Source organism: Anser cygnoides, chromosome 14 (assembly GCF_040182565.1).
Source record: "Anser cygnoides isolate HZ-2024a breed goose chromosome 14, Taihu_goose_T2T_genome, whole genome shotgun sequence".
Taxonomy (NCBI): domain Eukaryota; kingdom Metazoa; phylum Chordata; class Aves; order Anseriformes; family Anatidae; genus Anser; species Anser cygnoides.
In genome coordinates this window covers 9,010,088-9,031,563 of record NC_089886.1, presented here as the reverse complement: position 1 = coordinate 9,031,563, position 21,476 = coordinate 9,010,088, and the positions used below count along the sequence as shown (strand labels likewise).

At 48.1% G+C, this 21,476-nt stretch overlaps 1 protein-coding gene across 4 annotated transcripts; it reads left to right on the top strand.

The window, feature by feature from the left end:
* The first annotated feature begins 5,257 nt into the window (after positions 1–5,257).
* On the top strand, positions 5,258–21,165 carry LOC106032874 (serine protease inhibitor Kazal-type 5-like). Of its 4 annotated transcripts, none has more exons than XM_048080396.2 (14): positions 5,258–5,391; positions 6,515–6,540; positions 7,544–7,728; positions 8,223–8,286; positions 9,741–9,868; positions 9,953–10,004; positions 12,054–12,184; positions 12,760–12,841; positions 13,337–13,404; positions 14,393–14,483; positions 16,759–16,886; positions 17,253–17,316; positions 20,400–20,452; positions 20,915–21,165. In XM_048080396.2, exons 1-13 carry the CDS (start codon positions 5,334–5,336, stop codon positions 20,403–20,405), a joined length of 1,083 nt encoding a protein of 360 aa, XP_047936353.2. In that variant the 5' UTR covers positions 5,258–5,333; the 3' UTR covers positions 20,406–20,452; positions 20,915–21,165. The 4 variants fall into 4 exon arrangements, 3 of the variants coding, with proteins under 3 accessions (XP_047936353.2, XP_066861652.1, XP_047936355.2); XM_048080398.2 differs by having other exon boundaries at positions 5,260–5,391; positions 7,601–7,728; XR_010834960.1 differs by lacking the exon at positions 16,759–16,886.
* Positions 21,166–21,476: the final 311 nt, after the last annotated feature.

Below are 21,476 nucleotides of genomic sequence, written 5' to 3'. Positions count from 1 at the left end.
TTTTAGTGTTGATCAGAGCTAAAAGGTGGATTTGGGCAGGAAAGGACATGGGACAGGGAAGGGCACGACCAATGAGATACTGGGTCTGGAGGAGGATGCAGTAGGTGCTGGGTTTAGGCAAAGCTGTTAGATGCTCTCTGTGCACAGAGGTTTATAAAACTGCAGATCCAAATTAAGTTCATCACTATTCTTTCCCTTTGAAGCAGTGAGTCCACTTGACCCAGAGTTTTTTGTTGGTGAAGCTTACTGCCGTGCTCCAGACGTGCTTCTGAAACTTTTTGCTGAGGCTCTGCGCACTCTAGGATGTGCAAGACTTGCTCTGCAACCGAAATTCTCAGAGGTGGATGGAGTCAGGAAATTCCTGTCATTCTCCTCCTGGCCTCTAGCAATTCACTCTCCTTTGCAACCTGCTCCAGAGGGAATAGTGCTCCAGGATGCTGAGAGTTAACACAACCAGCCGTTGCAGCAATGCAGCCAGGTGGTGTGCTGCTGGGCTGAATTGCACACACAACACAAGGGTTGGAAACGAGGAGCCACTTGAAGGACTTTTCACTGGGTTGGGCTGGTGGGGCTCAATTTTGGGCTCAGAAAGCTCATCCTGCTTGAAGGAAGAGGACTGTGATATAGACCTTGGGTGACTGTGGTGTCATTTGGATTTCAGGATGACCAAGATTGCTTCCGTGGAGATTTGGGCAGAGCTTGCCTGAGAGCTGTGGCAGCAGCAGGTATGAACAAGGGAGCTCTGAGACACATGGCTATTGCAGTCTGGAAACTCTAACTCCGTTAGTGTGAGGCTGACTGGCTTGTTGGCTGATCAGCTACTGGATTTCAGCCATAGAAGTGGGTGCAAGCTAAAGAACTTTGTCTGGTGTCATAAACCTTGTCTTGCATGGGATGTGTGCAGGTGAGGTGCCTCCCAAATTGCACTGAGGAGATGGGTAAGAATCATGGCTCTTGCAGCACGGGATGGGTGAATAACTGGGTGTCCCTGGAGGGGAGGAAACGGTACTGATGTTGTTGACAGCAAAGATGAGTCCTTTTCCGAGGCACTAAGCAAGGCAGCAAGATACAAAGAATGGGGACTCTCTCTGTGCGCAACACCCACATAGCTGCAGCCCAGAAGACTGTTAGCCTGCAGCATTAGTGTGGCAGCACAGTGCTCTACACTTTATTTTCTCTTTGAGAGCTGCAGATGAGCCCAAAGGAGCTGCAAGGGGCCTCTTGTGCTGAGAGGCTGATTAAAAATAGGAAAGTGCCTTTGAAGTCCTTGGGTTTTGAAATATCTCACTCTGAAGGTGCAACTCATACAGCACTACTGACGTTGAGAGCTCTGGACTCTGCTTCGCTGGGAAGCAAAATACCATCTACTCTACGTTTCCTTTGCTAAATATGCCAAACAACCACGTCTATTCTCTTTTAGCCCTGAGGGTTTCTGATTTGAGAGAGATGTAGTGGTGGGCTGGAAAAGAAGTTTCAGAGAAATAAGCATCAGGTGTTGGTGCAGACAGAGTTGCTCTGAGAAGGGAAAAAAGGCAGTAGGGAGGTAAAAAGCATGCCAATCGGGACAGAAAAGAATAGCTCTGGTGGGAATAACGGGTAGTTTTATTAAACATTAAATTTTTTCCCTCCTCATTTTATTTTTTGCTGGGTATGAAGGGGTTTATTTCCCTGGAACATGGTGAGAGCAGCAGAGGGCAGCTGGTGCCACAGGCTGCCTGTGCTGGTGGGAAGGGGGCGCCTGGAGAGGTGACAGAGCACGAACTGCCCAAGGGAGCACCCTGGGACCAGCGAGACTGTGCTAAGGTGAGCTCGGCTGGTGCTCAGGAGGAAAAGTGAGGAGACCTAGGCTCTGCAGGTGAGCAGGGCTAGCAGCGCATGCAAGCATGTGTTACTTTTTCAGTTTGGTCTGGGGACCCAGCAGTGACATTAGGCAAAGTCCCCTTTTGTCATTGGGAGTCACGGTTATGGTGCTGAAGCCACAGCACTGATTGTGGGATGCAGGGCTTCCCATGGAAAACAAGGGGCAAACTTAGCACTGCAAAGGGGACAGTCCCCGGCAGAAGTACCAAAGCAGATGAAACATGGGATTGTCCTTATTGAGGTCACGTTGCTTTCATGTAATGCCTTTAGAGATTTGAGCCAAAACACTGAATTGCTCTGGGGTGAGAATGGGGCTGCACTGCTCCTGCTCTCAAGCATGGAGCACACCCTTGGAGCTGCTTGAGGTGGAGGCTGGCATCTGACCGGTGAGGAACTACCAAGGCAGAGAAGTTGAACAGTTATACTGTCAGGGACTAAAATATCCCCAGGTGATGCTGAACCCATTAGAAAGGAGGTGATCCCATATACAAAATGGGATAGTGCCGTGTCACGAAAGGAAGGAAACTATTTGATGAAAGGACAAGGCATTTAAGTTATTAGTTTGTGAACCATTTGGCTGCTTATTGGACTCTTTCCTGAACTCTCTGGGGGCTCTGAAGAGGGAAGAGGTAAATGTCTCTGCCTGTGTCCTGCCCACGCTGGGGCTGTCCCAGTTTGATTGCTGTTCTGTTTTGTCCCTAGGATTCCTTACAGCCTGTTGGATTTCTGCCTCACAAGTTTGTCTAAATTTCACGTTATTCTCCACTCCCCCCCCCCTGCATTTTCCCAGTTGCTCCTCCATGATTATTTTTATCCCATTCTCCAATTTTTCTAGCAGAGTGCGTAGGAAATTGGACTCTGTGAGAGCTGTCCTACCTAGCACCATTTTATACGCTCTTTACTTCTCATCTAAATTTGAAATTGAGAAAAGAACAAAAGGGTCTTTGTAGCATCTCTTGCTTCCAGCTGCTTTCCCCAATGGCACATCGCCCTTCAGATGTTTGGCATTATCTTTAAATCAAGATTAGCAAGGCGCTGTACCAAATTCATTGCTAAAAGATCAGGAACATCTCTCCTACAGCAGATTAGATCCTGCAATACAAAATCCCACAGAAATTAGTGGGTTGACTGGATTCCAGTGCAGGATGGAGACTTTATTGTGTAAATCCATCAATAAAGGCAATCAAGTGAGTCAGGCAAGGTTTGTTTAATACTCTTGCTGTCATCCTTCGTTATTGTGACTGGGTTTCCTCTTGTAAGTCAAGTACACAGGAGCAAATCCTTCAAATCCTATGGCTTTGTAGGGTTCTCCCCGTCCCCTCACGTCACTTTTCATACCATTGATTGTTTTTATTTTTTTTCAGGAGATTGTAATTATGTGGTAGTAATTAGAATGAAATCTCTCTTTTTTTTTTTTGAGATTTAGTACTGAAAGTAGTTCTGGCTTTGGTCTCGAGGGGCATTTGGGACATTCTGGCCTTCTCCCACAAATTGGTGTGGTTTTGGCTGGTGGATGGGGTGCAGGGGTGCGAGGATGGGAGTGAGATGCAGCAGTCACAGGGTTGGTCCAGAGTCGGGGTCTGGGTCTCTTCCCTCTTCCTTGACCTGAGGTGTGCTGTCAGGGCTGCAATTTGCTCTCACTTGGCCAGTCTGACCGGGTGCAGGACCCACAGTACCTCCTTCAGGAATGAGGTGGTCAGCCAGCTGTCTGAAATCAGGGCATTCTTTCACTTTGTGGGAATGGAACTTCTAGTGGAAAAAATGATCTTTAAAATAAAACCTGTCTAAAAATGCATCTCCCTTACTACCCTGTGACTGACTCATGGGAAGACACCTCAGTAGCCAAGAATGTATTTTGTTTTCGTGCTCCAAAAAGGCTTCCAGCTCTATGCAGTTCTAAACTACCGTACATTTTGGCTTTTTCCATCGTAGTTCTTTTCCAGTTTCTCCCAAAAATTTACTGAGACGCGCTATATCAGGTTAGTTATTTTATTTTCCTGTTGGTCTCCCTTCTAATTCCATGCCTAAATATGCGTACAGAAATGATGTCATGGTTCAGGGCAACACACAGCTCTTCCAATCTGCCACTAAGCATCTGTATGACCTTGGGCATTTTCATTTTCCAAATTCACCCCTGTGAACCTGCATATGACTTAATTTTTTGAGTGGAAAAGAAACATTAGGGATGACCACATACCAAATTAGGACTTTCTACTCGTTTGGCTTTGGCTCCAGTTGTAAACAGTAGCAACTATTCTGATTTGGGAAACATGTGGCAGCAATTTATTATGAGAGTTTATACTTGAGCTGAGTTGCGTTGGCCTCTCTGGCCAAATGCATACGTCATGCGAAAGTATGTTTTCTTCCTTCTTCAGAGGCTTACTTGCCTCTCTGGTGCAGCCTCTGCCTGCTTGCCTGTGCTCAAGCATCTTGTGGCTCTGGTCTGCTGGATTGCCATTTATCCACCTTCAAACCTTGCAAATGACTTTTCTCTCCAAATTCTCCTATTTTTTCCCAGTGAACAAGTTGCACAGCTTCTTCCTGTGTAAATCACATTCCAAAACTCTGACATTAACCTTATTTTCTTCTCTTGTATCTTCCAATAAACTCTGTTCCCTGGAACAACCACCTTCATTATTTCACCTTTTCTTTGGGAGAGACTTAAGTGAGGCCGCTTTGCTGAACCCTTTAGCATCAATAACGTCACACCTCTGTGAGCACTGATCTGCTTGAGGAGCAATATCTATATGGTCTGCCAGGTCCCAGGTGGGCTGAGGAAAGGTTTTTCACTAATAACACTGCCCTTTCTTCCAAAGATAATGGGGAGAAACAGGGAAGGAATGAATGAGGATCTTGCAATAAGGTTTTCTTGTTAACAGAGCACTATGTGAGTTGTAGGAACAAATTCAGTCTTTCAACGCTGCCTCAAGCCTGGTGTTCTTCAAACTTGCCTGGATGCTTACTATTTGGCTTCAAACTTAGGTGCTTTAATAAAAGCCGACTGACTTCCAGAGGTCTTGAGTGACCCCGTCCTCCCGTTGTCTGCTGAAACAAAATAATTAAAATAACCCCCTTTCAGCTATTTTGTTGAGATATGAAAGGCAATTAGTGGTATGCTCTGAAGTACCTCTGTCTTATAAACCACCCTGAAGGTAGTAAGAATTCCCCCGGCCATGTGGGTAAAATGAAATGATCCATTTGTAATTTTCTTACCTTGACAAAATGCAGGGAGTGACTCAAATATGTCCCATCCTTATGGAAATTAATTGTGTTAATGGGATGATTAGAATTTAAAGCTACTGTCATCAAACTGGTTTTTGCGGCTAATGATGGTTCTTGGGAAGATTATGTCATAACGAAGGCGGAGAATCTGGTCATCTATATATACGTGATCTGACCTGAGCCCTTTCTTTGGGTCTCATTGAGCAATGCACTAATAGAGTCAACACAGGCAAACAGCCGCCACCCTCACCATGAAAATAGAAGGTGCCTCGGTGGTCCTTGCTCTGGCATTTTTCTGCTTCTTCTCAGGTTAGTAAACTCTGTTCTTTGTGCTGAAATCTGGGCCTGGTACAGCACTTAAAGACAGCGAAATAGAGGATTAGAGAGCCCTTGCTCTTTAAAAGGAGCAACAGAAGACCATTTTTTCTGTACCACTTAGGGGATTGATTTTTATTTAACACATTCTTGATAATTGCTTTTTCTTTTGCACGTGAAAATGGTGAAGTTCCACCAATAGATGGAAATATATTTAGTAGGGTTAACAGTTTAAAAATAATAAAACAAAATAAACCCTAAAACCAATCACCCCAGTTTATGTGGAAGAATACAAATTTCCAACCTGGCTGGACTTTCACATAAAATGTTTAATTTTGAACAAAAGTATATTTTGGTGAATTTGGAAAAATGGGAATTTCTTGTCAAAGTTCTTGCTAGTGAATGTGTTTTCATACGGCTGCAGTAGAGAAACTTCAGCAGGAGTTCAAGCTTGATGTAATGGTCTTTCACTTTGCTGCCTATTTATACTGAAAAAGAGCTGATGGAGGATTTTTTGATGGTTCCCTGTGATGCCACAGATGATGCAAGAGAAAAGGATGAAATATATTATACTTGCTCTAAATGGCTTAGTAGAAAGAAACATATCAGCAACTCATCTACTGACTCATTAATTTGGTAATTTATAAGAAATACTGCAAATGGAATGGGCCTTGAAAAGGAATTTGAAGGTTTGGATAAACAATGATATTATGGGCTGGCTCCAGTGTCCCAGTTTTATGTGAAGATGAAGAAAGCTAAAAGTATTTGGGTAAGGTTGATGCCACTACCAAGGCAGTAGAGTAGAATAATAGAGAAACAGTTATCAAACAATCCTTGAAATTGGGATTTTAAGACTGTGAAAAGTAACGCGGGGGGGGGGGGCACAAAAAAAGGATTTGTTTTTGCATTTGAATTGCAAAAAAATGCAATCTTCCAGAAAGTCTCTAATGCCCAGTCCTTTCTATCAATGTACAATAATGTATTGGATTAGCTTTTATTTAGAGGTATTTGAGTGGATTATGAAACTGCATCAAGTATTTTAATTAAAGGCTTTTGATTTTAAAAATTTCCTTTCAAAGACTTTGTATGGTTTCATTGTTGTTTTTTTTCTCCACAGATGTTGCCAGCCAAGCTTCGATTAAGGCGAGTCCAACCTTTTCTATTTTGGTTCTCCTTTTGTTTTGACAACTACGCTGCTTAATGCCCGCTTTAAGCAAAGTCATTCAGACAAACTACTGAGAGATCACACTGTTGTTCTAGGGCTGAAAACAGGGATTGAATTTCACCGTGTTTAGAGACAACATGCTTATAATCAGCAATGGCTCTAGCTGGCAGTGTATGTTCAGCATAGTGCACCAAACTGCTCTGAGCTGGAAGTCTTACGGGATGAAGTTAGAAGTGGCATGAGCTATATTTCTAATGATATTTGCTTCTGATCCAGCAGAAACCCCCTTTTCTGAGTCTGATAATTAAAAGAATTAAGCAAAGTCCTTTGAGATTCAGAAAATGATTTGATTCAATGACCGAGAAGTCAGTTCTATTCATGTTTTAATCAAACAAGCTTGACTCTCCCTAGCAAAGACCCATTTGGAAAATATAGTAGACCAAAAAAAAAAAAAAACACAAAAAAACCCAAACCCCTAAATGCTTCATTGATTCTCCCTAGCCTGCATCTCCAGTTCCCCGGCAGAAGAGGCAACTGGCTGATGCTGCATTAGACAATGTTGGTGCTCTGCTCCCTGAGAAGATTGTGCTTCTCTATGGCTCATCCCTTGCACCCGAATCTCTCCTCACTTACTCTGCTCAGGCCGATTCATTGCTTTCACATCCCGCTGGCACTTCTAGGGCTTTATTTGCTGCTCTTGAATTACTTTATAATATAGAGTCCTCCCCTGCAGTGGGTAGCAGTTTGCAGCTGTATGCAAATTAAATGCGTATTCCTTTTCTCATGAATAATGGCCCTTGCAACGGGCTTTGAACTTTCTTCTTGTCTCTTCTGCCTCGGGAGCCACAAGAGGGGCTCCTGGCACAGCCTGTGGTGAGGGATGGGGCAAGGAACGTGGTAGCCACCCTGGTGTGAGAAGCTCATTGTTGTCCAGAGCACACAGACCACCCCAAAAATGAAATGTGAACGAACTGTTCTCAGGATCTCGATGGCCTCCGAGGGAACCCTCCGCTGACTGCCCTCTTCCGCACGTTTCAGGATGAGTGCGTGAAAATTTGGTCCCTCCTTCGCAGCGGCAAGTTTTCCTGCCCCACCAACAAGCAGCCCATCAACGGCCCGGATGGCAAGAGGGACCTCAACAAGTGCCTGATGTGCCAGAGACTGCTGTGAGTATTGGCCGCCCGGCCCCTCGGGTGCCTCCTTTCGTCCCGTAGCGGAGTGCTTGCTCCTGGGAGGCTCCATCCGAGCACTGCAGCCCTGGGCCAGGCAGATCTGTCTGTAGATCTTCAGCAAACCTGCGCACCTGGTAGTGCTCTGCACCTGATAGTACAGGCTGCGGGGGGCACAGGCTGTGAGGAACAAGTCCACGGGGAAGAAAAAAACACGTGGATTTCATTTCTAGTTCCTGTAGATGATGTCGAATGGGATGGAACAGCCGGGTGTTAGGCAGAGAGAAAAGATGGCAAAATGCCACCTATGAGGAGATGCTAAATACCCCGGGCATGTCTCACGGGGCTGGAGCCCCGAGTCCCGGGCCGTCCCGCTGCGTTGCACAACGGGGAGGTGGGGTTGGCAGGGCTGGCCTTTAATCACCACTTATTTTGGTTTTACGTCTGAGGGCTGCATGCTGCTCTGTCGCTCACACCTCCCTTTCTTGCAGGGAAAGAGACTCAAAAAACAAAGGGAGTGGTGGAGAAGTGAACAGGGACGTGAGCTCCGGAGAGGTGAGGTGAAGCATCGCTACTTCTGGTGGGACACCAGCAGCGGGGCGATGCCGTGGCATGGCCTTGTTGGTTTCCAACCCACTCACCGTGTGCTTCCCTGCCTGCAGTCCCTATCAGGCAGTTACCAACACAGTACATATGTTCTGTGCCTGGCCCAGAGCGTAGGCTAAGGAAGATGTCTCCTGCTTATAAAGCACACTGCTGGCATTCGGCAAATAATTAATAGCAGTGATGGTGCATGTGAGCTCTGACTAGGGCAGGGTGTGGGACAGGCTGGCTCTAATTGTGCCTTGTTTATCTTGTCGATGCACCCGGCTGGTTTCTTTTTACCCACAGCTGTTTTTCTAGACAGCATGTCTTTATGTAGAGGGACTTGTCTTTTCCAGCCTTGGGTTTTCATCCTGTGTAGGAGAGAGCTGGTGTTCATCAGATAGCGTTGGTTACAGGGATATATTTTTTTATACCTCCTGGTTAAGTAGGATAGCTTTCTTGCTCTGGTCTGTCCAGGTAATTGAAATGATTTGTAAAACATAGCTGATCGAAGGGAAATCTTTTTTAAACATCAGACTTGCCAGTGTGTGGTCCCAAAGGCAGAAGGACCGCTCCAGGGCGTCAGGCAGAGACCTACCCTGCATTTCGTTGTTCAGCCACAGATTCAGTGTGGCTTTTGGCAAGTAATTTTCTGGGCTTTCCTATCTGCAGATCTGGGATAAGCTGCAATGCCATCTCTTCCAAACGCACTGTGAGGGGGAAAATGTGTTACAGACCACGTGGCAGATAGCCTTAGAAGTGCTGCATAAAGGATCCTAAAGGCTCGCACATAGCATGTGCTACTGGTGCTGCAGGCCTATTTGTTTGTCCCGAAAGCTGCTCAGAAGAAAGTAAAGGACAGGCTGAAATACTTAAGCAGGTTTTGCTACAAAAACATTTTTGTGAAAGAGTGCTTTCCTTAAATTAATATATAATGTTATGTGGAGGGTAAAAATGCCCCCCTATTATTCCTGCATACCTGGAAGTGTGAGCTGTACAAGGCATTTATTTTAATGCCTGCAGCTTCATCTCTCTACTGTCCACTGCTTTTTAAAATTCTTGGTAGTGTGTTTACTCACTAACAATGGGAAAATTAACAACATTGTTGCTTTTATACATAGAGCAGAACCTAGGTTCTTCAGGCAGGCTCTTGCATGTCTTCTCTATTAGAAGTAGAAATAAGTCTACCCTGGATGGAGATGATAAATGTGCTCATCTAAGAATAGAGATTTTTATGCTGCATGCTACAGTTTAAGAAATGACACATCAGGCAAACAATTTATGGCTTGCCAGTGAGTTATGCTTCAAGGAAACAAATTGTGTTTGAAATGTAATTGATTGGACGCGTGATGCTTTGTGGATTTGTGGGAGATGCATCGCGGTCAGCATGTCTATGTGAAACCACGTTTCTGGCGCTTCTGCAGGATGAGTGCCGGGAGTTTCGGGATCTGTTCAAGAAAGGGAAACTTTCTTGTACAAGAGAGAATGACCCTGTGCGGGATTCCTCGGGGAAGCAGCACAGCAATAAGTGCATCATGTGTGCAGAGAAGTTGTGAGTAGAGAAAACCACTGTTTCTGTTACTGGGGCTCCCTGGAGCAATAGTTTCTTCACTTTCTCATCCTGCTTCTCTTTCAGCAAAAGGGAGAATGAGCAGAAAGCAACTACAACCAGAGGAAGAAAAGATAAGGTGAGATTTAAGTATTAGGTCAATAGACAACTCTATTGGATTTTCATTCAAGATAAAGAGGCAGCATTACTGTACTCAGTTGCTCTGTCTCTAGTGATTTCACTTGGAGATCCACTTTGCTTTCCCTGCTTGTTTCTTGTTGACGCTCTTTAATCCTCTGAGTAAATAGTTTGTGTTTGAATGTTATGGTCTATTCCACTGACCCACAGATCTAATGACACAGGGACAAACCCCATGAGAATAAAAAAAAAAAAGTGTGTGCTGCACTGTCCTGACATCTGGCAAAGGATGGGGAAGCCAGTGCTGCTGAGGGTGCTAATTAAGTTAAAAAGAAAAGCTGGGCAAAAAGCTTTAAATCTGTGCTCTGAGATGCTCCAAAGATCATTATGTTGTGGGAGGAGAGCTCAGCCCTGTGCAGTCTCTAGGGTAGCTCGGTTTTTAGCTTTCCCCATTGGAAACTTTGCTCTCATAATGCAGCCACTGTGCTGTTGTGCGGTGATGCTTTCCTGGTGAAAGCAATTCAGTAATGAAAAAAAGAGGTACTTATCAATGCTTACCTTTTGATTTCTGCTATACTGGGGACTAGTGCGGTCCCCTTAAGCCTCAGTCTTGGGGATAATCCTGTTTTAGTGCTTTTCCTAATGACATTGGCACAAAAAAATGGAAGTGTGAGTGAAACTTGCTGATGGCGAAGCTGGGAGGCAGCATCAGCAGAGAAGGATCAGCAGATCACTCAGGACTAATTGGATAGTGCTGAGGCCTGGAGTAATAGAAACAAGATAAAATGTAATAACAGAGTGCAAGATCACACAGGCAGTGATTAACGAGAATTCCTACTCATCAATTAGAAATGACAAAGGATGAGAAAGCCCTGCATTTATTAGTGGGTCAGGGATGCGACAGACCCATGAAAAAGGCAAATGTATGTCTCAGCAAGGTTTTTGCAGCAGAGGTCAGGCTGTGAACAAAGCTCCAGAAATACTGGTTCAAAGGGAGAGGGTTTGAGAGAGGCTGCTAGGGGAAAAGCAGATCAGTCTCTGAGGCAACAGCAGGTCCAGGGGTCACCTGGAGCTGGGTTCACCTGGTGTCGGGTTGTGCCTCTGCTCCCCATGGCTAGTTGGGCAGCAGGAAGGTGTGGGTTTGTGTGCTCTGAGTGGTTTTCTTGGTGGCTGCCAGTGTTAGTCCCGTAGCAAAGCTGAGGAGTGGGAGGCTGAGGGATCTGGGGTGTGCTGCTGGGGGAAATCCTCCCTGGGCACAGAGACCTGGTGACTTCTAGGCAAAGGAGGAGGCCACTGACCTGCTAAGGACCTTAATGCAAGGTGGCCAAAACCTCTCGTGCACTAAGTGAGCAGAAAATAGCAAATGTTAAAACCTATTTGTAAGATGTAAGTGGGATCCAGGTATGCATCTCCAATATCTGCTATTTGGGATCAGCTGTTGCAGGATCTCCAGTAGCTGAAACTGGAGGGACCGAATGCTTCCCTCCAGGTTACATAACGGGGGCAAATTAACATAGTTTCTGTGCAGTGACTTTCAGCAGGGAACAAATTAATCATCTTCTCTCCAAACAGCCTTCTACTGCTCAGGGACTTTTAAGGATGTTTGCATTGTGCTTTTGTCCCAAAGCGTGGTTGGTTGTGGGGAGTAGTACTGCTTTGTACGTGGAATTATCTGAGCAAAGATCTGGGATAAAAGCTGAAGCTGTGTACTAAGGATGGCAGGAGAAGTAGGACGGCTTTGTTACCTATCGGTCACATCACTGGCATGCTTTGGATAGCCCAACATGGAGCACAATAATTAGTCAGGCTGTAGTAGAAAACTCCTGACACGTGCTGTGCAGGCAGAGGCACCCATCATTTTTCTGACTCACTCTGTTTATATACTAAGTGGCTGATACTGCACACCCTCTTCTCTCGTTCGCACCCAGCCTTCCCTGTGATGCACTTGTGATGGTTCAGTGCTTTCCTGGCAGGAAACCCCAGGTTTCTAAGAATCAGGTCAACAAGGCAGGGAGGACGGGCTGCCCTAACCGTTTCCCTCCTTGTGCAGGATGACTGCAGTGAGTATCGCTCCCAGTTCGAGGCCGGAGGACGGCTGTCCTGCACACGGGAGAACGACCCTGTTCGGGATTCCTCTGGCAAGCAGCACACCAACAAGTGTCTCATGTGTGCAGAGAAGTTGTGAGTATAGCTTCCAGCAACGGCAAAGAGGAAAACCTCACGCTGTGAAACCGCGGCTGCTGCACCTGGGCGACACCTGGGGGAGTCCCGAATCCCAGTGGCCCTCCGAGAGGTGCTCTTGCCGTAGGGCTTTGGCTATTGCCCCTCTTTCTACCTCCCTCTTGGTGAGAAGGGCCCAGGGGCAGGTGAGAAGCAGCGGGGAGTAGAGGAGAAGCAGGGTTGATAGAGAGCAACCCCTTCCCCAGGGGCTGTCGGCCGCGGGCAGCTCCCGAGGAGTTTCCCATGCGTGTACTTTGCCTTCCAGATGCTCTCTCTCTACTCCCATAGAGCATATGCAGAAGCAGCCCTGATATGAAAGCAGCCACCTGGATCCAGGATGTAGCGTACAGTGGGAATGGTGAGGAGAAGGGAGAAGGCTTAGGGGAGGGAATTAGGAGCAGGGCCACCAGGAACAGGGTCTGTGGATGGGCAGCTGGTGCCTAATGACATGACGTTGGTTTGCGGGGCAGCCCCAGGTCCTGGTGGCACTTGCACTGCCATAGCGCTCCCTCTTTTTTCCTATCCTCTTCTTCCAGCAAAAAAGAAGCCCAAAGAGGAGGCCAGTCTGGTGGAACTGCCCAGCGCAACAAACCGCTCACTGCAGAATGTGCAAACCAGGTGAGACCGAGCTCAGAGCCTCCCCTGAGCTCAGGGAACGGGCTGGGGGGTCTGAGGGATCCTCATGGCCAGGGACTGCCCGTGCTCAGCCTGCGGTGACCTCAGGGCTCGGGATGCTGGAGCCAGCTGATGGTGGGGGCGAAGCAGGTTGTATTGCAAGCCCTGCAGTGGGATGGATGTGTGTGAACATACGAAAGGTGGCCAGGTCTGGACCTGGCAGAACAGCCCCTCTTGCTGTCCCGGTGGTGTGATGCTACATGGGAGATAAAGAGCAGGTTTGGGATCTCCATGGTTCTGTCAGCTCATTTGGTGGGAATGAAACCCTGTATGGAGCAAGCTTCAGAGCTGCTTCTTCAGGAAGAGCCAGCCTCACAGTTCCCTGGGTCTGGGAGGAGGATGGGGCAGGATGGGAGCTGCTGTAACTTCCTGCTTCTCTGCTCTTATCAAAGACTTTTCTGTTTCTGGTTGACAAATGTGCTCCTGCCCCTTTTGCAGAAGAGCTGCAGTGGCTCAGGGTCTCAGCAGGGCATGAACAACAGACGGCCCTTCTCCACGAACAGAGGGTGAGTGTGGCAGCCTGGCCCCACAAGCCTCGGCACCAGTTTCTGCCCCCTTCCACAAGCGTGGCGTGCTTTCTCCTAGGGGTGGTTCGGAGGTTAATCAGGGCGGGAGCGGTTCAGCTGCACCCAAGGGCATCACCTGGGATGGAGAAGCGAGAGCTGCGGTGCTCAGCGCGGCACTCATCAGCGATGGGGAAGCTAGGCATAGAGCAGGGCACGTTTCTTGTGCAACCCTTGCTCCTTTTCAAAGGCATTCTTGCTTCTCCTGTACACAAAGCGGTGATTGCTGTGCTCAAAATCTTTCAAGACACGTTGTCCATCAAAGCCTGCCTCCTGGCAGCCAGTCCTGCTGCCTGGCCCCAGCACATCCTCACGTGCTGGCTGGGAGGCAGTGCCTGCTGTCCCACGTGCTCTCTGGGCACTGGTCAGTCCCCCTGGATTTTAGGGCCGCCAGACTTGAGCAGGGATCAGTTGCTGCTTTTTCAAAGCTTTTGCTGAGGAGCTCTGAGATTTCTTGGTTTTGGCTGTTGCAGTCCCTTCGTTTCCCCCAACACAGCAGTGTCAGCAGGCAGACAGGGCGTAGAGCCCTCTCTGTAGCAGCAAATGTCGTAGAAAGCTGATTCCCTGACTCTCCTGGGATAATCTCTGTAATGGGGACCTGCTGCTGACTTCCCCAAAGGCAGGTGGGGAGAGGCCTGCTGCAGGGTCTGCCTGTGCTCTATGGCAAGCCAAGCTCCCTGTCGAAAAAGTGCAGAATAATGGCATTTCACATTAAAGCAGTCTAGTTAAGCCCCCGGGGCAGTGATGTGGCTGTGCTGAGCACAGGGCACAGTTTATCCCTGTTGGTACATGGCCAGGGGCTGCTTGACCTCCTCTGCCTTGGCACAAGCAGCTCTGCGGGGACTGGTGGGGCAGGTGGGTCTGCACCGGGCTCCCCGTGCACTGCAGGGGCTGTGCCGTCAGCAGCCCCTGTGCTTTTTCTCCCTGCCAGCCCGCAAGGAAACTCGGCCCAGAGCGGTGGGGACTGCAGCCCGGCGCCTGGCCGCCCAGGACAGCGCGGAGGCCCTGACACCTACCAGCCGGTACGCCCAGCTCCCTTTCTCAGCGGCTGCTCCTGTTCCCAACGTCACCCCGAAACTCGTGCTGGGACCTGTGTCCTCGGAAGGGTTTGAGTTGGGTGGCAGAGTCCGTACACCGCCGCTGTCCCTTGGCACAAAAGGGGTGTGAGGCTGGAAGTGGCCATATGGGAGCCTCTAAGGCCAGTTCTGCTGCTGGAGCTGGTTTGTTATAGGTGTATGTCAGGTATGGGGGTGATGGTGGTGGCGGCCTGGAGCTCAGGGAAGCGATGGTGGTGTCCCCCGCTGAGTGCTGAGAAGATATCAAGTCAAAGACCCTGAGCAGGGCTGGGGCTGACTGGGGACAAGGACAAGGCTCAGCGCAGGGAGGGAGTGCTGGAGGAGGGCACACTGAGCAATAGGTAATGACTGCATGGAGTAACGTGGGAGGAAGAAGGGGGTGTGTGCTCTCCCTGTCTCCGCAAAAAGAAAATGCATTAGTTTCAATGAAGCTAAAGTGGAAATTATGAAACTAATAAGAGAAAATAAGTTACTATAAAAAGGATGACTAACCTGTGGATCTTGCTGTCACAGGGTGTTGCCAAGAGCTAGGGTGATTAAAAAAAAAAATGACCTGCCACTTATAGTCAATGCAGCAATTTAAATAACATTTTGGAAAGGATAGGAAATGCTTTTCTGTGGGGCTGGAGGGACCTGACTATGAACTCCCCTAACTCTCTGAAGTCTCTGTCACTGACAGCTATTAGAAAAAAGATTCCTGAACCAGCTCCTGTTTTTTTTTCTATTCTGGTATGGCAGTTTTAATGCATTCCAGAGGAAGCATCAGGCATAGTAACGCCAGTCTGCTTCAGGGCTTAGTGGTATTTCCTGGTAGCTCCAGAGGAGGAGCAGATGCTGATCAGCCTGACTGACGAGAGGTGATTCAGAGAGCAAACCTGCCCCTCTCCTCTCTCCAGGGCCATCTGTGGGGTTTGTCACAGGGAGCTCCAGTTCCCAGAGCTGAAGGAGGGGCAGCGCTCGATGCTGGTCCCTGCATGATGTGGTGCTGCTGGCGAGGCGGTGGTGGCACACGCGTGGGTCGCACCACAGGCAGCGGTGTCTGATGCGTAGGAAGGCATCTGGCAGGGAATTGCAAAGGTCAGCGCTGTCTGTCTTCACGTCATCGTTGATTACCCAGATGAGGGAGGAAGCAGCACATTAATGAAATTAGCAAGTGACGTTTAACCAGAGGGTGTTGCTGCAGCACCCCGATATCACCGAACCCACTGTGCCGCCCAGCAAGAAACCTTCCTTTCTGCATGGTGCTTCCCACTCCATAGTGCTGTTGACTCCAGCAAGGCAATAAATGATCTCTTTGTGCCAAATGGCACAGGGAGAGGAGGTGAGATGTCCTCCCTGTCCTGGCTGCAGATCTTCTCTGATTGTGCCATTCGCAGTCATTGTGACACATTTGTATAGGACCTGGAGAAAGAAAGGGTATGGGAAAACAGTAGTCGCTCCTTTGTCTTGGACTTTTTTTTGGCCCCTGGTGCAGAGGTGGGCAGTGAGGCTGGGGAAGGGCCTGCATGGCAGGGAGCAGGTTGCGGGATCTCTGATCTGTTTGAAACTTGCCATGGCTCTGCAAACGTCTGTGCTGGTGTGCTTGTAGGATGATGACCTAAGCATGAGAGGTCTTGCTCCTACAGCTCTGAGTTTTTCCTGGCTGTGCCACATGTGCTTTGTACGAAAAGCTGTGTTTAGATGCTCCTGCTGTCATGCCTAAGAGGAAACAGGAGGGCACACTTAGTCATAGCTGTTCATACGTGCTTGCGTCTCCTCATTCCATGGGTGTCAAGTCGCACAGTGTTGCACCACCCTCGGGTGACTGGACTACTTTGTCAAGGCTTTTCCTTCATTTTTGGCAATGAGTGTCTGCTGTCTTGCAGAAGAAACAGGCATGAAAGCCCTAATAAAGAATAGCTGGGGACAGGTAGCAGAAGTTTTTTGCTTTCTCATGGTTCCTCAGAGAAGTAAACGTGCCCTGGACCAAAGTGTCAAGGCAGGGCAGGCAAGCAGCTCTAGGTCTGTGCCTGGCAGGGGTGCTCTGGCCCCCAGATTTGGGCTGCCTGGTCCAACAGGAGGTGTTACCTCTTTCCAAACCTAGGTTTGCCAAAGGTGTGATGGATGTGCTGCAGGGCAGAGGGGCCTCAGGGCAATGCCTGGCTTGCGAGCACTGTTAAGTAGCGTAAAGGAAGGTCTTGCAAGAGAACCAGCACCAAATGTGATTTCTTTCTCTCTTCAGCTGGACTGTGATCGAATTCTGCACGGGGTAAAGGGTGGAAGGATTTTCTGCAACAAATCCTCACAACCCGTCTGTGGCACTGATGGGAAAACATACAAAAATGAATGTGACTTGTGTTCAGCTGCCATGTGAGTAGGCGGAGAGATTTCAGTAATACAGGGCCATCCACCATTCCCGAGTGTCTTTTGCAGCACAGTGTTTGTTTTGATACATCATGACTCACTATCAAGTGTGTCCTTGGTGCCTTGCTGTTAAGCAAACATAGATCAAAATGCTTGAGATTAATCTGATGACAGCTAATTAAGATACACAACTTTCCAGAGTCCCCTGTTCCCCTTCTACCCGATCATAAGATTGCTTGGGGAGTAATAAATGCCATCAAATTGGAAGTAGCATCAAAGTATTAAGGAGTCCACAGAGGACCATCATGCCGATGGCAGAGAGCTGTGGCACTGCAAGTGAATAATAAGCAGTGTCTTGTCCTCCCTTTGCAGGAGAGCGTCAGTCTACATCACAGTAAACTATCGAGGTGAATGCCGAAACTCTGTCCCTGAAATGGTAAGCAGCGTGTCACTGCCGGGCTGGGGGAGCATCAGTCTTTTCCTTTTCCCTTGTGAAAGTTCTCTGTTGGCACTGTGTGAGCTCGTGGGGCCCTGATCCAGGTTTGTGATGGAGAGGTTGTCCCTTCCCCACCCGGCACAGAGACAGAGTGAAAAATAAGAAGCTGTGGCCATTGGTGACCACCTGCCCTGCTGTGCTCGCCCAGCAACAGCCAGGAGTCCACATGTTGACCTGGTAGGCAGGTTAACTAACAGGTTAACTGAACTAATGGCTTAATTAAAACCATGCTCTGAGGGTGCACTTCTGCCACATGGCACAACAAGAAGCTAGGGCGTTAGGGTCACAGGGGCAACGGAGCCCCTGGTCTCTTCCTTTTTCTTCCTTTCTTTCCCTCCTTGCTGGAGCGCGGGTGGTTGGGAGGTGGAGAAAATGGCCACCCAAAATGCCTCCCTGCTGTGACACCCTCATTCCAGATGTGTGCTGGGGTCCCAGCCTGCACACTGTGTCTGTGGTGGGAGCACCAGAGTCTTGGGAGTGGGGTACTCATGTTCAAGATGCATTCAGATAGGTTCAGACTTGGATTTAACTGAGGCATGATCCCCATATTTTTACCTAGACCATATGGTAAGAGAGTGACACAACATCTGGGAAAACATCTAGCTTTTCTCCTGAGACTTTGGTGACACCAAAAAGTCCAGAATTGCATAAAGCATAGAGGTCTCATTTCCCAAATAATATCCACGGGGATGGTTGGGAAGTGAAAATTGTTCATGAGGTGACGTACTTTTGGGAAAGGTCTTGAACCTTATGTGATTTCCTCCATAGCAGATGACTCAAAGACTTCTCAGTGGCAGCTTAACAGCCTTCGGAGCTTTGATCTGCAGCCAGGGTCTCTCGGTTTGCGTGTCCTGGGTGTGCAGGACTGACCTCAGTGTTGGCATGAGTTCTTGAGAAAATAAATATTAATCCCTAGGGAAATGCTGATATTTGTCCCACTCTAAACCTGGAGTGAATCAAAATATCAAGACAAACTGGCAAGTTCTATAAATTTTTGGATGTGGACTTTGGCTTCTTAATATGAATTTGCTATTGATGTTTCTGTAGGCAAAACAGTATCACCACCCTCCTTGGCATAAAGGGCTTTATAATGCAAAACAGCCATCACAGGGGTTTTACCCTTCTTTGCTCAGAGCCAGGATGCCTGTAGATCCCCAAGATGTTGGAAGTGAAGCAACCCAGCTCCTGTTCTTCTGTGAAGCAGCATAATGCTCTCAACACTGTTTAAATCTGAAGAAATTGTAGTGCAGGGAAAAAAATTGCCTGTGACTGTAGTGGAGGTCTGTGTGTCTTGCCCTTCAGTGTGATAAAGTCAGTGTTGGCTCATGTATGCTGGGAGCAGAGGCACTACGCAAACCTGCCAGGGGCTGTGCTCACGCTGCTGGGGACGGCCAAGACTGGGTGTACCATGGCAACTGAAAAAAACAGAGGATTCCCTCAGAACTGTGCCTGGATTGGGATTCCTTACCATTTCATGTTTTACCAAGCTGTGATAAGCTCTCAAGTCTTTGCAATTAGAGCAATACGCCATATACTGAAAGTCAGACAATTTTAGCTATGTTAAAATTATTCCAAGGAGGGTTGGAAGCAATTAAAAGGAAAATGATAAGATTTTCCACTGAAAAAGGCCAAAACACCCCTCTGAACAATGAGTTATTCTTTCTTTATGTATATTGTGTCACTTGAAGAATCAGATTAGAAATTGATGGAAGCCCATTTCCTTGGGAAACCTCATGTCCATCAAAGACTTCCCTTATTTCTCAGTTGGAAGCTTATGAAAAATACCCTGATCAGTGTTATTCTTTAGCACTGAAATTCATGGTAACATGCCTTTTAATGCATGAAAACCCAGGTATTCACTATTTACTACAAAAACCTGAAGGGGACCAGCTCCAGCAGTGCCTTTGGCATCAGAAATGCTTTTAGACAGCTGCAATATGCAGAATGAAAATGCAAAGGACCAAAGACTTCTTTAAACTTCAAAAAAGATAAATTGCTACTAAAAAACATATAGTTTTTCCTTGAGTTTTATTTTGAAATTAGCTGTGGAGGTGCTGTGTTGCCTGACAAAATGTGTGTCCAAGCTGCCTGATCTCTTCCCAGCTCAGTGCCTGCAGCCACACCTGCCAGCAGAGCTCCTGCTGAATTTCCAGGAGTTGCTGGCAACGCTCCCTTGATGTTGGCCAGATTGCCATCAGGGAGGGGTGGTTGTAGGAAGGGATGAGAGCAGTGTGGTTTGAGAGAGATCCGACATTAAAGGGTACATCTGGACAGCGTGCACTGATGTGGTGGAAAACCTTCCTGCAGAGAGAGCCCTGGGGCTGTCTGGCGTCAGGGCTCCTGCCTCCCATGCAAGGTCTGTGCCATAACCAAATTCCTTTGATCTGGTTCTGCTTTACTGCAGAGGAGTGTAGCTGAGTCCAGGGCTTAGATATTTTTTTAGCAGACCAGCTGGCCACTATGTCCTGTTATGCTGTGTCATGTGGGTTTATTAATTGTAGGTCTTCCCAGAATGTTTCACTTTTAATGCTCTCTCTTGCAATTTAATTTCTTGTTCAAAGGCTTTCTCCTCTTTCTCCTAAATCTCCCATGCAATAGACACCAGTCTGCCCATATTAGTTAACAGGTCAGGCAAAAAGGGGATGTCAATTTTTAATTTGTTTCCTAAAGAACAGACAGACAAATCCCAGGTTTTCAACGAGCTACTCCATTTATTTACAGTGCTCTTTTTGTTATTCCTCTCTTCAAGAAGGCAGAAGAAGGAGGAAAAAAAAAACAAAACAGGACCTTTCTCTGCTAGATAGTGGGTATGGAAAGCACCTAGCTTCAGGCTGAAATTTGTCTTGTTTTCTAGTCTGGCAGTGACCCAACTTGCCTACCACAGTGCCACACACTGCCCCAGCTGATTTGTGCAGCCTCTGAGCTGGCCGGAGGGGATGTCACGCAGGTCCTAATGCTCTGCCAGTGTAACAACAGTGTTGTGCTTGGGGATGGGCTTATTGTTTGCTCTTTTTTTTTTCCAGAAGTAACGGAGTTCAGATTGCCAGCAAATACCAGGGATCAGCTGTCACCAAAGGTACAGAGAAACAGTAATTTACTCCCTTTTGGCCAGCCTGTCCTGTGGGGGTGGTGTGTCACAAGGGTTTGGGTGTCAAACCTTGCCTGGGCAGGCAGCAGGGCTGGGGCAAAGGGCTCTGCAGTGTGCTCTTTCCCCCTCACCACAGCCTGGGAGCAAGGTGTGGGTCCTTGCAGAAGCGGAGGGGTGAAGGGGAAGCCCCCGCTAAGGGAGCTCAGCCCATGGGAGTGTGCAAATTCCATGAGGACTTCTCAGTCCCTGCAGTGGTGGGCTCTGCCCATTCCCCAGCTGTCCCTGCAGGGGCGAGAGGATGCTGGTAGAACAGACTGCTGTTATCCCCCTGTCACAAGGAGGCAGGGGTGGCACAGAGTCCTTGAGAGTATCCCAGCTTTCCTGGTGGTCCTTACAGATCCTTTGCCTTCTGGGGCTACGGTAAGAAACTGTCTCTCCCTGTCTCCCTAGGGCAAGTAAAGGAAGAGTTGATGTCAAGCATCAGAGGAGCTGCAGAGTTCCTGGCGCTGTTGGAGTCACCTTTGTCCCCTTCTGCAGCAAACGGGCCTGTCCTTGCTCAGGTGGAGGGCGAAGAGTTGCGGGGACCCAGTGGTGGCTTCCCAAGTTGGCCCCATGCGTGCTGTTGCGGTTGCTGCTCGGCTCGGGCTCTGCCGCCTCGCTGTGTCTTAGCGTGCTTCTACAATAAAGATAACTCCACAGCGTCCTGTCACTTTTCTTCACTGAGCCTCGTGGGAGGGATGTGCAAGTCCCTGCTTCGGCTTGTCACCGTGCGTACCCTGGGCAGTAAGCAATCACGGAGGCCCCTGGGGTGCATCTGCTGCCGTAAATGCCAAGTGAAGATGTCAGACCCAGAGAGGAAGAGTGTGGTCTGGGTTTCATGAGGAGGGGCCAGGGGTTGGGTTCTCTGAGATGCGGGGCCTTTGGTAAATTCCTTCACCTCCCCTTGGCCCTTTTCTCTTGCCTGTAAAACAGACATTAAAAGATGCTTACCTACCTCAGAGGGTTGTTTTGA